The 16,471-nt window shown below is 43.4% G+C and overlaps 1 protein-coding gene across 1 annotated transcript in view; it reads right to left on the reverse strand.

The window, feature by feature from the left end:
* The window catches only part of LOC134528641 (A disintegrin and metalloproteinase with thrombospondin motifs 7-like), a 305,564-nt gene that overhangs the window by 70,457 nt on the left and 218,636 nt on the right, over window positions 1-16,471 (reverse strand). Inside the window, exons 4-6 of the mRNA XM_063362439.1 lie at window positions 11,011-11,194; window positions 5,871-6,178; window positions 1,769-1,893 (exon numbers count right to left, since the gene is read on the reverse strand). Coding sequence (XP_063218509.1) covers window positions 1,769-1,893; window positions 5,871-6,178; window positions 11,011-11,194 — 617 coding nt within the window. The remainder of the gene's footprint in view (window positions 1-1,768; window positions 1,894-5,870; window positions 6,179-11,010; window positions 11,195-16,471) is intronic.

Here is a 16,471-nt window from a genome sequence, read left to right on the forward strand (position 1 = left end):
ATTTCTGCACGATAGAAAGTAAGTGTAAAAATTATGTATTTTTACGGGGCCCACATAGCCAGGGGTGTGTTAGTGTCAGAGTCGGAATGATAAGTGCGACGCACGCTGGTGCTTCTAGCACGGTATCACCTCTAAGTGCAAGGCTGTGGGCTGACGCACAGTTTTCTCATAGCGCGCAGAGAAACTACGAGATTCGAGCGATGTCCAAACATCATGCAGCGGAGAAATGAAGATAACGGTGCAATGCAAGTCCCCTTGAGTGTTTTCAAGAATCTGTACTGTACACTCATTTTAACCAGTTTTCACTCTCCTAATACTTTTTTTCAAAACGAAATATAGAGACAGAATTATCCATTTGCTTTAAGCGTATTCTTAAACGCTTATCGTAAATAAACACCACTAGGATAACTTCAGCCGTTTTCAAATCGAGTGGGTTTATCAGAAGCTCTGCGCACCGTGTGTGTGCCCGCGTATATGCGGGGTTCTTAAAACTTCTCTCTTTTCATCTCATATCCTACACACACATTGTCAAATGGAGCTTAATTGTGATAAGCAAATATCACACACATCCAACATACCCCGGACATTCTATTATTATAAAAAAATATTTACTTACATTTTCAAATTCAAACAGATGTGCTAAAATAAACATTTCCTTAGAAAATGTGAAATGATAGTACATACAGTAATTGGCTTCGTTCATTCTAGTAGTAATCCATTTAATTTTATATCTTTGGTTTTGACAATATTACGTAAATATATATTTCATAAAATAAAAGACTTTTAAAAAGGGGTAAATTTAGACGTTTGTATTTTCCACGAGGTGGTTCATTTTTTTGTTGTTTATTGCTTAACTAATTTTAGATGATAAACTACTTTGTTGTCACTTGATGTAAGCTTATGGACATACGCCATTGCTAAGAACATGTATGTCTGTAGAAGAAAACGTCGCTTGTTTCTGTTTTGGAAAACTATTGTGTTTGTTCCGTATTTTCGCTTTGTCTTGTTTTCGTCTCGTTTCAACTTTTGTGATGAATTTTTTTGGGTTCAATATTTTTTGTGCTCTCATTATTTGTGGTTTTTTTTTCGTTCTCTTAGTCCAATTTTTTTTTTGTTTTTCTTTGTTTGTTGACCATATTCCTGTTATGGAATATTATGTGGTGTTTATATCCTGTTGACAACAACAATTTTATGCTTAATTTTGTGTTTTTTTGTCTTTTGGGTATTTTGTAGTTTTCTTTTACAGACATACATGTTCTTAGCAATGGCGTATGTCCAAAAGCTTACATCAAGTCATGCACTCCCATTGCACAAATCTTTCAAAGATAATACTTTGTTGTCACCACAACCCTGGTAGCTAAGCAAGCTCACACTCTAACTCATATTGAAGTTTTGGATAAATGCCGCTCACATAAGATTCCTTCTGTTTTGATTACGCCGGCTCTTTTACAGGAAAAATTGCAGGATTTGGAAGCTATCCTTGTTAAAGATGGTTATAGCTTAGCAATTAGTAGTACTCAAGTACAGGCTTATTTCCATTTGCCTATTTGTAGATGTAATGCCTTTAAAGAAAGTTTGTATGTGTCAGTCAAAATCCCTATTGTTCGTTATAGCTCTAATTGGAAGTGGTTTCAGTTTGTTGGTATACCTTTTCATGTCACCTAGAACATGAACCAAACTTTTTAGCGGTGGATGGTAACCACCTAGTAACCACCTCCACTGCACTGCGCGCGGATAACCGAGGGGTACCCGGCGGTACCGTAGGTACCTGGTGACGAGGATCGCCACGTCGTGGTGCTGCGGGTGACCGTCGTCGGGGAAGTTCTCCTCCAGCTGCCAGGCGCAGAAGTTCTCCAGGGTCTGGTCGGCGTTCACGGTCACCTCCAGCTTCCGCTGCGACACGAGGCACAGGGGGTCGCTGACTCGGACCACGGCGAGGCTGCTAGGCTCGCGGCTGAGGATGGCGGCCGAGATGTCGACCGAAACGTATGACGCAGCTAGAGCCCCTGCTGCTATTCTGAAGATGGCTACTGCAATATCGACCCTTCAACCTCTTCCACGACTAGAACCCTACTGCTACCCTGAGGATGGCGGCTGCAATGTTGAACGAAACGTATAACGCGGCTAGAGCCCACACTGCTTATCTGAAGATGGCTACTGCAATATCGACCCTTCAACCTCCTCCACGACTAGAACCCTACCGCTACCCTGAGGATGGCGGCTGCAATGTCGATTGAAACGTTGACGCGGCTAGAGCCCTACTGCTTATCTGAAGATATTACTGCAATATCGACCCTTCACCTCCTCCACGACTAGAACCTTACTGTTACCGTGAGGATGGCGGCTGCAATGTCGACCGAAACGTCGACGCGGCCAGAGCCCCTACTGCTTATCTGAAGATGGCTACTGCAATATCGACCCTACACCTCCTCCACGACTAGAAACCTACTGCTACCCTGAGGATGGCGGCTGCGATGTCGACCGAAACGTCAGCGAAACCTTTACCTTCTCCACGACTAGAACCCTACTGCTACCCTGAGGATGGCGGCTGCAATGTCGACCGAAACGTTGACACGGCTAGACCCTTACTGCTTATCTGAAGATGGATACTGCAATATCGACCCTTCACCTCCTCCACGACTAGAACCTTACTGCTACCGTGAGGATGGCGGCTGCAATGTCGACCGAAACGTCGACGCGGCTAGAGCCCCTACTGCTTATCTGAATATGGCTACTGCAATATCGACCCTACACCTCCTCCACGACTAGAACCCTACTGCTACCCTGAGGATGGCGGCTGCGATGTCGACCGAAAAGTCAGCGAAACCTTTACCTTCTCCACGAATAGAACCCTACTGCTACCCTGAGGATGGCGGCTGCGATGTCGACCGAAACGTCAGCGAAACCTTTACCTTCTCCACGACTAGAACCCTACTGCTACCCTGAGGATGGCGGCTGCAATGTCGACCGAAACGTTGACACGGCTAGAGCCTTACTGCTTATCTGAAGATGGATACTGCAATATCGACCCTACACCTCCTCCACGACTAGAACCCTACTGCTACCCTGAGGATGGCGGCTGCAATGTTGACCGAAACGTCGACGTGGATAGAGCCCTACTGCTATTCTGAAGATGGCTACTGCAATATCGACCGAAATGTCAGAGAAACATTCACCTTCTCCACGAATAGAACCCTACTGCTACCCTGAGGATGGCGGCTGCAATGTCGACCGAAATGTCGACGCGGCTAGAGCCCTACTGCTCTTCTGATGATGGCTACTTCAATATCGATCGAAATTTCAGCGAAACCTTCACCTTCTTCACGACTAGATCCCTACTGCTACCCTGAGGATAGCGGCTGCAATGTCGACCGAAAGGTCGGCTAATCGTTTGTCCTCGACACTGCTAGAACCCATTAGCCAAGCAACCCCGAATTTTTATTTTTAATGTTTTGCTATTGTAACAATGTAATTCTTGTGTGTTAGTTTTCGAAGTAAGTAAACATAGCATCCGTAATTAAATGAAGATACACGTACATTTACGAAGATCCTTGGGAAATTTGCAACCAGCGCTTTTCGGCCCTCAGCGAACTCTTAAATGCTTTTCGTAAGCAGACCCACTCGAATATCTTGAGTAGTTTTGAAATCGCGTTGTTTTACCTGAAGCTCTGCACACTGTATGTGTGCCCGGGTAGGCGGAGCCCTTAAGAACCGTCTACAATAGTCCGAACCTGTTCGTGGTCCGTGTCCTTATCCGAATGTGATTGACGTCACATTGTCACACGGAAAACTGCCCTGTCCACAATTGCGATGTGCGATGTCCGAATGTATTGATTTATAAAGTTGTCACCAGAGCGCAGTAAATGTGCCAAACCAAATGATTTTGCTTATTGTTTTGGTGCTTTGTAGTTTGAGATTGAACTTATGAAAGTTATGTAAGTTATAAGTGACTAACAACACCTTCCATTTCCTTCAATAACAAAAACAAACACCACGTTTTCAAACGGGAACCGGAAATTCAAATATCGCGAGTGTTCATATTATTTTTCTGTGTCCGAAGTACACAGGTTGGGACAAAAAGGTTCAAATTGACGAATGTCTTCGGACCAGGTAGGTTCGGACCTCCGCCCACGACGCATGACGTCAGAGGGTCACGTGGACCAGTCAGCGACGAGTGTCCTTCGGACACAGTTTAGGACATTGCTATTGTAGACGGGCCTTAAGGAAAACATTTTGAACGGTGCAAGTTGGGACGTCTCACAAGACAGCAGCTAATGAGTGGAGTCCATCCAGGCCGCCACCGTTTCCCCATATGCTCGGCCGGGAGCGTGTGACAGCGATACCAGGAACTATTATGTTCCCATAACTCGCCATGTGGGAAGTCAATACAAGATTGCGACCCCGTCACTTTATTCGAATCATCAGAAACGACGGCGGGACGTGAAGTGTGCGATTTGAAGATAATGGTGGCTCACGGTCCAGAAAGTAGTAAAATAGATGTTGCTCTGTTGCATGGCTCTAATTTAATTAGTGTAGATGTCAGGCGGGGGGAAGGTCACCCTTTCCCCTCAGTCAGGTGGCTAACTGATGCATGTGAGTGTCTTGATGTCTGTATTTAGAGGCTTGTTGAATATTCTGTGTCAAAATGACCTAGTTAAACCCGTTGTGCGCGTAGTGTAAAGCTCCAAGGCCGCTCTCGGCAGTCAGGCTGACGGTCACTGTAGCTGTTTAAGGGGCCCGCCTCGTCAGGGGTGTATGTGTGTTAGTGAGGCGGGCTGATAAGCGCGACGCTCGCTGGTGCTTCCAGCGCGGTATAGCCTCTAAGCGCAAGGCTCTGAACTGGCGCGCATTCGTCTAGTCGTCACAGGATAACTGTGAAATTTGAGCAGTGACCGTAACATTACATGGCGGAGAAATGAAGATAAAGGTGTTATGCAAGCCCCTTAAGGGACCCGCCTCGTCAGGGGTGTATGTGTGTTAGTGAGGCGGGATGATAAGCGCGACGCTCGCTGGTGCTTCCAGCGCGGTATCGCCTCTAAGCGCAAGGCTCTGAACTGACGCGCATTCGTCTCGTCGTCACAGGATAACTGTGAAATTTGAGCGGTGACCGTAACATTACATGGCGGAGAAATGAAGATAAAGGTGTTATGCAAGCCCCTTAAGGGACCCGCCTCGTCAGGGGTGTATGTGTGTTAGTGAGGCGGGATGATAAGCGCGACGCTCGCTGGTGCTTCCAGCGCGGTATAGCCTCTAAGCGCAAGGCTCTGAACTGGCGCGCATTCGTCTAGTCGTCACAGGATAACTGTGAAATTTGAGCAGTGACCGTAACATTACATGGCGGAGAAATGAAGATAAAGGTGTTATGCAAGCCCCTTAAGGGACCCGCCTCGTCAGGGGTGTATGTGTGTTAGTGAGGCGGGATGATAAGCGCGACGCTCGCTGGTGCTTCCAGCGCGGTATCGCCTCTAAGCGCAAGTCTCTGAACTGACGCGCATTCGTCTCGTCGTCACAGGATAACTGTGAAATTTGAGCGGTGACCGTAACATTATATGGCGGAGAAATGAAGATAAAGGTGTTATGCAAGCCCCTTAAGTGCTTTCAAGAATCTCTACTGATTGTTTTATGCCTAAAAATTACTCTGAAAACACGCGTTTTAGGCATTTTAACGCTTCTAAAAATACAGTTTAAAAACTTAATCCGAAATTAAAAGTACTTTTCGGCCCTCAGCGAATTTTTAAATTCTATTCGTAAATAGGCCGCACTCGGATATCTTGAGTAGTTTTGAAATCGCGTTGTTTTTCCTGAAGCTCTGCGCACCGTGTGTGTGCCCGGGTAGGCGGAGCCCTTAAGGCCCCTGCGCGCAAACCCACCTGGCCGGAGTCCTCGTCGTCGAGCAGCAGCACGATGCGCACCACCACCACGCTGACGTAGTTGCCGATGCTGGGGTCGGCGTACAGCAGCGACACCATGTTCATGATGGTGAGGAAGTAGGTCTGCACGTCGCGGTCCCGGTGGAAGGCCATCATGGAGGCGTCGGCGACCAGCAAGGCCTCCACGTGCCGCCGCAGGCTGGCGGAGCGCCTGGCGCGCCCGCGACGCGCCTTCCCGCGGCCCTGCACCTTGACGCGCCCGGCGCGCGCCTTCCACTCCAGGCGCGCCTCCGTCAGCCGGCGCGGCTCTGCGCAGCCACTACCCTCGTCAGCGCCACACATTCCTCTGACTACCAGTACTGTTACTTTGTTACCTTTAACACATTTTTCCAGATTATAAATACTTAAAAAAAAAATGATTGTAAAGTCGGTTTACGGACAATAGTTTAACGCGACAACGTCATAACAAAACATTGATGAAAATATTGCATACTTTTATGAATAAAATTGAATCATTTTTATTTTAATAATAAAAGAATAAATACTTGAAATTATACTAGTAGGTAATCAGATTTTTAAAATGCAAGAATAATTGACCTTTATTGCCGAAATTGTTGTTGTAATAAGGAATGAAAACCACATTAACTTTTCACTTCACTTTATGAACAGTCGACGAAACAGTTCACGTGTAGATGACTTGTAATTAATTTTAAAACTGGCGTTTAGGTACAAAGTTTAAATATAATTATGAACAAGTTTTCATATAAATAAATTGTAATCAAATATCTATCATTAATTATATGAATCACCATAACTTTTTAGTCAATTGTAACATAACCTATTATTACTGCACTCACCGACAGCGTAACGGAACACAGCGTAACGGAACAATGAGCGTAACGGAACAATGAGCGTAACGGGACGTGCGTGCGTGCGTGCGTGCAGTTTGCGTTCATCGATTTATTAGACGTTGTCACGTCAAAAATAGTTTGAATTGAAACTTCGTTGGGCACGATGAGAGTAAAATTTGAAGCCCGAATTGCAATGCAACTTTTACGTGAAACATGGCTGTGAAACATTTCTGACGCGAAAAGGACAGAAAAATATGGAAGAGAACATTATGACAAAAAACGTTGCTGGGCTCATTTTCTTTTTTCCTCTTTGTACGATGATTCGTCCCCGGCTCAAAAAAAAAAAAAAAAAGAACCGAGAAAGATAGATGAAGGATAGAATAAGATAAAGAGAATGCGTGTGCGCTTGTTTCAGAAAATATACATAGGTATCCTATACGGTCAGCTGTTTGACACCGTGAATTTTATATTTGCTACCAGCACGCTCGGGTTTCTCCTTGTTCGACCAGCAGCGTAGAGTGCGCCACCTGTTATGAATTTAATTTTTCGTTCAATGATTTGGCGTGGTCAAAATGGTAGACTTGTTTGAAGGAACAGTAACAAGCACAGTTTTTCTTTATGTTGTATTTCATCAGTGAGTAATATTTATTGTTAATTCATCATTATCACAAAGTTGTCATCTCTCTCTCTCTCTCTCTCTCTCTCTCTCTGCCGTTTTTTCCTTGCGATATAATTATGAGTCAAGGTTTTAATTCCCAAAGAATTTTCACTTCCATCACGTGTAGTGAGTTACTCTCGCTCTTTTTTTAACCATAAGAAAAATAATTGAATGTTAAACAATTTGATTGCCATTTGTTGTATCGTGCTTATTAATGAGCTCAGTTAATACTGAAATCCAATTTCTGGAAACGTTTACAAATAACTATAACTATTGAAGGTACAGGGACAAAATAAAGCTAAATGTCTGCGTAAGAATCCGAACCCAGTATTAATAAGAAAATACAGTATAGTGGCAATACTCGGTAGTGACAAAACTGAGCAGTAGCAATATTAAGCAGTAGCCCTACACTGGTGTAAAACTAGTCAACGGTGGCATCACTCAGCAATTGTAAAACGGGTTTTCTATTCCAACCCGAGTTACGTTTTGCACCGCGACGTACAAGATGAGTAACGTCGCCTCCCTGATTTGACGCAACCCGCTGTGCTCCGAACTGCGAGGGCAAGCTCAGCCTTCGCCTGCTGGTTAGACAACCCGCAGATCCTGAGAGAGTTGAAGGAGGGTTGTGTAGATCCATTTGACTGTGACTCTGGCTCGGAAGTATCTCCCTCTGCTTATTCTTTCCGCCCAATTTCGGTTAAAGGAGTGAAGAATGTCTAGAGACTGGAAAAAAAACGCGATTTCGATGACCTCTAGGATAGACGCCACAATCCCCTACACACTCAGGCAAATGCCACCTGCTCATCGGCTATTGACTCGTGACACCTGTCAACTTACGACGCTTGCGATTCGATACATTTTTGGTTGAAGGTTTTTTTCATTGGCTCAAAAGTCCTTCAGATGAACTGTGAGTCAATCGCAGAAGCAATATAAAGATACAGTTGTTTGGATTATAGCGTATCATTAGAGACCTGCAAAATTCGCGGATTCATTGACCTCTCGGATAGACTCCACAGTCCTTTAAATGCTCGCGGAAATGACACCTGTTCATTGGCTACTGACGCGCGAGACGTCTCAACTAGGCTTCTCGTAATTCGGCACTTTCTTGGTTTAGTGTTTCCCATTGGCTCACAGTTCCCCGGATAAAATGTGGGCCAATCGCAGAAGCGGTACGAAGGTATAGTTGTTTTGATGCTAGACTATCGCGAAATGAATCCGCGAATTTTGCATGTCTCTACGTATCATGAAATGAACCCACGAATTTTTCCGGTCTCTTAAGAATTTTCTGGTTGCCCCTGGGAGGGTGTTTACACCATGGTCTTTGCAGAGGCAAGAGAGATAGGTTTCGAGGCGACAAGACACGACACCGCCACTACGAGAGGGAACCAGAGAAGCTCTGTCTCAGCCACGACAGATGACTTCACCATGAGGGTGAGCCATGTCACCAGGAACCACAGCCAGAGACGTCACCGAGCCAGAGGGTCCTGGGTTCGGGTCAAGTATCCACCAGTGAATACTCGCTCGGCGAGTAGATTTGAGCAAACGAGTAAGTATCGTGTGACAGTAAGGCGGTGGCGGTGGCGAGGCATGAGAACATACGTTGGTTGGAATTCCCGGAGGAGCGCGCAACACTCGCTCGGCGAGAGCGAGCAACCCGACGAGTGAATTCAAGCAGACGAGTCAACGACCGCCTGATGGGGTCTTGGGAACAACGACAGACGAATCCGGCACTCGCTCGACGAGTGAGCGTCACAGCTCGTCGCGCCGGGACTCGGACGCTGTCGCGAAGACCCATCACCTCGAACTCCTCGGCAGCTCTTACTCGCCCAGTTACTCGCCGAGCAAGTGTGCCGGACTGTAACATGTGACCTCTGTCGTCCCGTGGACCAAGATCCCTGGGGAGGGGGGGGGGCATTGGTCGTTTCCTCCCAATCCTCGGTTCCACTCGTCCGATTACTCGCTGAGCGAGTGTTACTCGCTCGTCCGTGACTTGAACCAGCTACGTGTGTTGTTGTGATATCCCCCGGTCACCTGTCTAGCCGGTAAATTATTTTCTTAAATCTACTCGTCGAGGGCCTGTTTACTCGCCGACGCACTGGGCTCGAACCAATAACCTTCTTGGATCGTCTCGTACTTCCTGAAGGCAGTGATTACCCTAGTCGTGACGTCATCCGTCTCTGCGGGGCGTTGCGGCTCAGGCAGAGCTCCGCTCGATGCGTCTCTCGTTCTCTCTGCAAAATCTGGGGTATGTATGACACCGTCTTGATGTAAGCTTTCGGACATACGCCATTGCTAAGCACATGTATGCCTGTAAAAGAAAACTACAAAAAAACACAAACCAAGCAAAAAATTGCTGTTGTCAGGATATAAACACCACACAATACTCCACAACAGGAATATGGTCAACAAACAAAGAAAAACCAAGAAAAAAATGGACTAACAGAACGAAAAAAAGCCCACAAATGATGACAGCACAAAAATACCGAACCCAAAAAATTCACCACAACAGTTGAAACGAGACAAAAAACACAGCAAAACGAAAAGACGAAACAAACATAATAGTTTTCCGAAAACAGAAGAGAACGTAAAAACCCCCCTCAAATGATGACAGCACAAAAATTTTGAGCCCAAAAAAATTCAGCACAACAGTCAAAACGAGACAAAAACACGACAAAAAGAAAGACGAAACAAACACAGCGGTTTTCTAAAACAGAAACAAGCTTTCAAAGGTAATGAAACCGTCGTAGAAGAAACGTTAATTTTTAACGAGAGTACTCCTCATTCTCTTCACCAAAGTTCTGCTGGTTTCTTTATCAACAGGCAAGAAGAGCGGCCAGACTAACGAGAAAGTTCTTCGTTCTCCTCGCGGGTTGCCTAGCCCCCAGGCATGGTCTGGTGTTCCCTCTTGCTGTTCGAAGCACAGGCTCGCGACGCAACTAGAACACGAAATTTTTTCGCAGAATTCTTATTAAAAAAATACGAGCGTGATAAACATACGAACACTGCGTTTTAAAACTACAATTTATAGACGCGAAAAAAAAAAAACACGTAGTTTGCGCACTCGCCGCTGGAATTCGCTGCCGGAGCACAGCTACGTCGACTACAGAATCATTCGATTGGCAGGCCGACATTTTAAAACTATATAACGGCCTCCATCATGTAAATAATTCACATAGAGAAAAAAAAAGTTTGTTTGAATAAAACAAATATTTGATTATATATGGCGAAACAAATATTTACTTGGTGGAACAAAATATTTTGTTAGCTTAACCAAACTCGGTAAGGTAACAAAAAATTTGTTACACCAAACCAAATATACATTTGAGTTGACGAAATCATTTTGTCGGGTCAACAGAATATTTCCTACTACAAAATATTTGTTTGAATTAACAACATATATTTATTTCGGCCATATATAAACAAATATTTTGTTGAGACAAACAAACCTTTCTCTCAGTGCATTAAACCTTAAAAAAAAAGTATGAAGCTTCCCTTTGGCTTTGCGAACTTTGGTTTGGCGCGATCCGCCGCAGAGTGGCAGCACCGTGGTTTTTGCACTTTTCCCGTTCGGAAGGGGGGGCTCGGAAATAGGACGAGGTTGGGTTTGTCTGCGGGGTATATGTGAGGTCACCTCTGGTGCCGCAGTTCTTCTCGTGCCGGCGCCGCTTCCTGCGCCGCCTCTTCCTGGGGCCGGCGGGGGCGGCGGGGGCGGCCCTGCGGAACACCAGGTGCGCCTGGCCGGCCGAGGCACCGCCCACCACGTCGACGGCGGGCTCCAGCCAGAACAGCCCGCGGCTGCCCTTCAGCATCCCCGCCTGCGCACGGAGCTCACCCCTGTGTCCGGGCTCACCTTGCCGCAGTTCACCGCGTGTCATAGCTCATACATTAGAGACCTGAAAAATTCGCGGATTCAACGACCTCTAGGATAGCCTCCATTATCCTCTGCATTTCTCAAGCGAACACGCGTGTTCATTGGGTGCTAACTTGTGAGGCGTCTCCACTGGGTAGCTTGTGATTCGAGGCTTCCTTGGTCAATGGTTTGTCATTTGCCCAGAGGGCTCCAGTTAAACTGCGAGTCAATAGCAGAACCAGCAGAATTGTTCGCACGTTTGAATTTTAGCCTATCACGAAATGAATCAGCGAATTTTTCCGGTCTCTAGACATACGCCATTGTTAGAGAACGGAAAAATTCGCGAATTCATTTCGCGATAGGCTAAAATACAAATAGTTATACCTCAATGCTGCCTCTTTTATTGGCTCACAACTCACCTGGAGGACTCTGGGCCAATGAGAAACACCCAACCAAAGCTGTATCGAATCACAGGCTGCTACGTTGGGACGTCTCACAAAACAGCAGCCAATGAGTGGGTCACATTTGACCGAGAGTAAGTAGAACTATGGAGTTCATCCTACAGGTCATTGAACCCGCGAGTATTTTTCCGGTCCCTAGCCATTGCTAAGCACATGTAAGACTGTAGAAGAAAACTTAAAAAAACAAACACAAATGACAAAACCACAAGTTAAGCAAAAAATTGCTGTTGTCAGGATATAAACACCACACAATACTCCACAACAGGAATATGGTCAACAAACAATGAAAAAAGAACAAAGAAAAATGGACTAACATAACGAAAAAACCCCCACAAATATAACTTAACTTTTTTTTTTATAGTTTTCTTCTACAGTCATACATGTGCTTATCAATGGCGTATGTCCAAAAGCTTACAAGTCATGCACTCCCATTGCACAAATCTTTCAAAGATAATACATATCATCAATCATAAACAATATTTAATATATAATATAATTTATTTCCCATTTTTTTTACACTCTGTTAACAATATTCACTTAACTAACCAGGAAATTTAGCATTCAAGAAAGCAAGCTTGTATGTGAGTGCATCTAGTCACTTCATTTTACATGCGGTATTTTGACGATTGTAAACAATTGTAAATGTATAATAGCTGATAAATAAATAAATATAATATAACATAAGAAACTTTACATTAGTTATATAAAGATGAAAGTTAAAAAGATCAATTTATTAAAATTCAATATTATGTATTAACAAAAAACGTTTAAATTATAACATTGTTACATGAATAAATGAAAATATAATTAAATAAAAATTAGTATTTAAGTAAAGTACAGGTACAAAGTTATAACAAAGTTATAGCAGCAATATCAATCACAGAAACAATACGAATAATATATTTTAAAATATACTCTATTATTAAAATATCGATAAATATTTTTATAACGTAGGCCTTTCATATTAATCAATTAATGAATCGAAAGTTAAAAATAATCTTATCCATTAGAGTTTTACCGTCTATAATATCGTAGGTTATGTGGTTTGTCGAGCCATGGGACGTAAATAGCAGTAGATAGTAATTATGTTTACTATTACTTTTATTATTAATATTAATTCATTGTATGATAAATTTGATTGTATTATTAATCACTTAGGTACGATGCTCTGTTGGATGCAGAGATAGGTTTTTAGGATAGCCTATTTGAATAGTGGTTCCCATATTCTGCCTTATTTGTATCAGTCCTCTTTATTTATGTGTTGATGGGTGATCTCATATTTCTACTGATTCTCGAATGTATCTTGTCTTGTATTACTCCACACAGGAGTAAGACACGGACTCGTGGAGCACATCGAAGGCGAAGGAAGCTGGCTCAAGATTCCAGAGTTTTCCAGAATAGCAAATAAAGAAGTCTTGTTGATAATTGATGACGAGATAGGACTGTGGATAACGAACAAGAAATTAACAGAAAGGGCCATGTTGTTATTATTATTAATTTACCCTTTTATACATCATTTACGTAAAGATTTCTAAAAAAAAATAATAACACTTAAGGAAAAAGCTTATGAGTAAGAGCTACATATTTCCTAAATATACGTGTGGTGTTAATTATATTATCCACATAACTAAAAAGTAAAAAATACCATAATTATAAAAAAATTCAACACTAAAATAATACAAAAAACACAAAAGAAAAAAACCATAATCACTTAAAATTCTAAATTTATTTCAAAGAGAAAATCATTTTTATATAAAACAAAGTAGTTATATGATTCCATATAATATAAAATCACGATGAAAATAAAAATACGTGTGCTTAAACTACCACAAAAATAAACATACTTAAATATTAGAGAAATAATTTTATCAGTTCAGTCAACCAGCCAAAGATTAATATAATTTTTTTTATTTAAAAGGGCCTTTTAGTTTTTTTTATTTTTGTCAGGAAGAATAACTACGACGGATCGGGGTGAAAAAGGAGGTACACAGTCCCGAGAAAGTACACTTGGACCAGATCGAAGAAGGACCCAGTCTGCTGAACAGAAAGACTGCCTGAAGACAAAGATTAGAGAAAGTTACAGATGGAGCATAAGCTCTGAGCACTGTGGCCAGTTTGTTCACGTAAGAATATGGCGGCCATTTGATTGTATAGTACATATAAATGTAGTTTACTACATACTCTTGTACACAATCATTTTTCTCGAGTCAACAGTCTTTATTTGTTTAATGTTCATGCACTTTTCCACCACCATACATACATCACTTATGAGTAAAGACCTGAAAAATTCGCGGATTCATTGTCTTCTAGGATAGCCTCCATTATCCTCTGCATTTCTCAAGCAAACACGCGTGTTCATTGGGTGCTAACTTGTGAGGCGTCTCCACTGGGTAGCTTGTGATTCGAGGCTTCTTTGGTCAATCATCTGTCATTTGCCCAGAGAGCTCCAGTTAACCTGCGAGCCAATAGCAGAACCAGCAGAATTGTTCACATGTTTGAAATTTAGCCCGTCACGAAATGAATCCGCGAATTTTTTCCGGTCTCTACTTATGAGAAAATGCGATTTTCTTCACGGAACAATGTGGCGTGCGACCTGCTTCCCCCTCACGTTCCCTTGCTTCAGCAGAGATACCTACAGTGTTTATGCTCCATCAGTAACATTTCTCTAATCTCTGCCTGAGGACCGCCACGGCATGGACAGAACTGCCGCGGTACCAGACCCAGGAAGAGGGAGATAAAGGCCGGTGGGAACCTCTCCGGTCCGACCAGGGGCGCAACAACTAAATTTTCAAAAAGGGGGGGGGGGGGGCAGTATACCTTTTTATAGAGAATCATCGATCCCCCCTAATTGAAGCGGGGGGTCCGGAGGTCCTCCCCCGGGAATATTTGTATTTCAAGGTGGAAAATGGTGCTGTTTAAGCAGTTTTATTATCTAAAAAATGATTACACAACTAGTGGAAATAACATAACCGACTTGTACAGCACTTTCTTTGCCCCCGTTTGCCCCCACTTCAAGGTTTTAGAAAAGAGGTGGGGGGGGGGGGCAAAATATCCTTCCCCCCTCCCTGTTGTCCCCTGGGTCCGACGACGGCCGCGAAGAGAGAGGACTTCGCCGTCTCCGGGGGCCTCCACGGACATGAGCGATGGGGGGCGGGGCCAGGCCGGACACGCCCGCCCCCGCCGCCTCCACCCCTCGCGCCCACTGCTACCAGCCTCGTCCCGCCGCAGTTATTAACTTGTCAGAGCCCGCGGTAATGTATGCTGATGGTCGGAGGCGCAGTTGTTGCCGTCGTGTGCGGTCCGGGTACCCGCGCGAGAGCCAGTTACACGCTTCCGTTCCACGAGTCATCAATCAAGTCTACTGCCGTCTCGAACACGAAATAAAAAAAAATTGGTTGTCTCTAAAGTCGGTTTACGGACGATAGTTCAACGTGAATATGTCATAACAAAACATTGATGAAATTATTGCATACTTTTATGAATAAAATTGAATCTTTTTTATTGAATTATCACTATTTTTTATGGATACAAAGAAGGAGTGAAATGAAATCTACAATTTAATTGATAAATTTACTTTTATTTGCACTCATTAATTCAACTTTAACGAAGAGATTATTTTAACTATAACTTTTATACATGTTTGCTATTTAACTTTTTCCAATCTGTGTTATTCTGTTAAGGATAGGACGATGATAGGAAAAGTAGGAACCGAATGGGAGTGTTTCAAGTTTAATGTGCCTCGAAAAAGTCAAATCGATGGTTGTTCCAATCGAGTGGAAGAGAGATAGGTGCGGCGCAAGCGTACAATGAGCGTAACGGGACAATGTGAGTAACATGACACTTTTTCGTTCGTGCAGCCGGCGTTCATCGATTTATTAGACGTTTTCAAGTCAAAAAATAACCTAGCATAAATATAAAACACAGGCAAAAAAAAAGATACACCTTTGGCAAACCTTACTTGCCGTGTCACTTCACGGCTACCCCTAATTCTACAAGAAATATATTGTTAATTTGTACAACAAATGGATTAAATTTTTCGTACATAAAATACGGTTTTCGAGATAATACTGAGTATTTCTTAAGAAAATTGGTGAATAATTTTATATTTTATTTGAAGTATCTTTAAAAAATTTTAAACCATGGATACAACTTTGTGTTGTTATTTTATTCTTAATATGTGCTATCCAGGGAACGGTTCACAAATAACTATTGGAGGTAATGGAACAACACAAAGTATTGATGAATTGTAATGATAGATACAGTTATTTTCATGTAAATGAACAAATATCTGTAATTTTACTTGAATAATTTCTGTCCTATTTACAACCAAAACATAAACTACAAATCGACTACAACGCCTACAGCTAGAAAACTGCTGTGCACCACAACGCCGAAATACATTAACGCCGAAAATTGTCATTGCAGGACTGCCACAAAGGTTAGGTTAGGTACTAAGGTTAGCACACAAATTCATTCAGTTGTTTTTCATTTTGCTCCTGTGCGACCCTCCCCCCCACCCTTACTAACAGCAACATTTTTCGGCGTTACTGTATTTCGGCGTAGTGGTACACAGCAGTTTTCTAGCTGTCTGCGTTGCGGTCAATTTGGCATTCGGCGTTATGGTATTCGGCGTTATTTGTACGTTCGGCGTTTTGGTATTTCGGCGTGTGTGGTAACGACCACCAGCTGATCCCCCGGCGCAGGGCTTCTGTCGCGCAGAGACGCGGCGGTGCGTTAGTCGTCTGATGGTGCGGCCAAGTCTCCCGAGAGGGTGACGTCAC

This window comes from Bacillus rossius, chromosome 1 (assembly GCF_032445375.1).
Source record: "Bacillus rossius redtenbacheri isolate Brsri chromosome 1, Brsri_v3, whole genome shotgun sequence".
NCBI lineage: Eukaryota > Metazoa > Arthropoda > Insecta > Phasmatodea > Bacillidae > Bacillus > Bacillus rossius.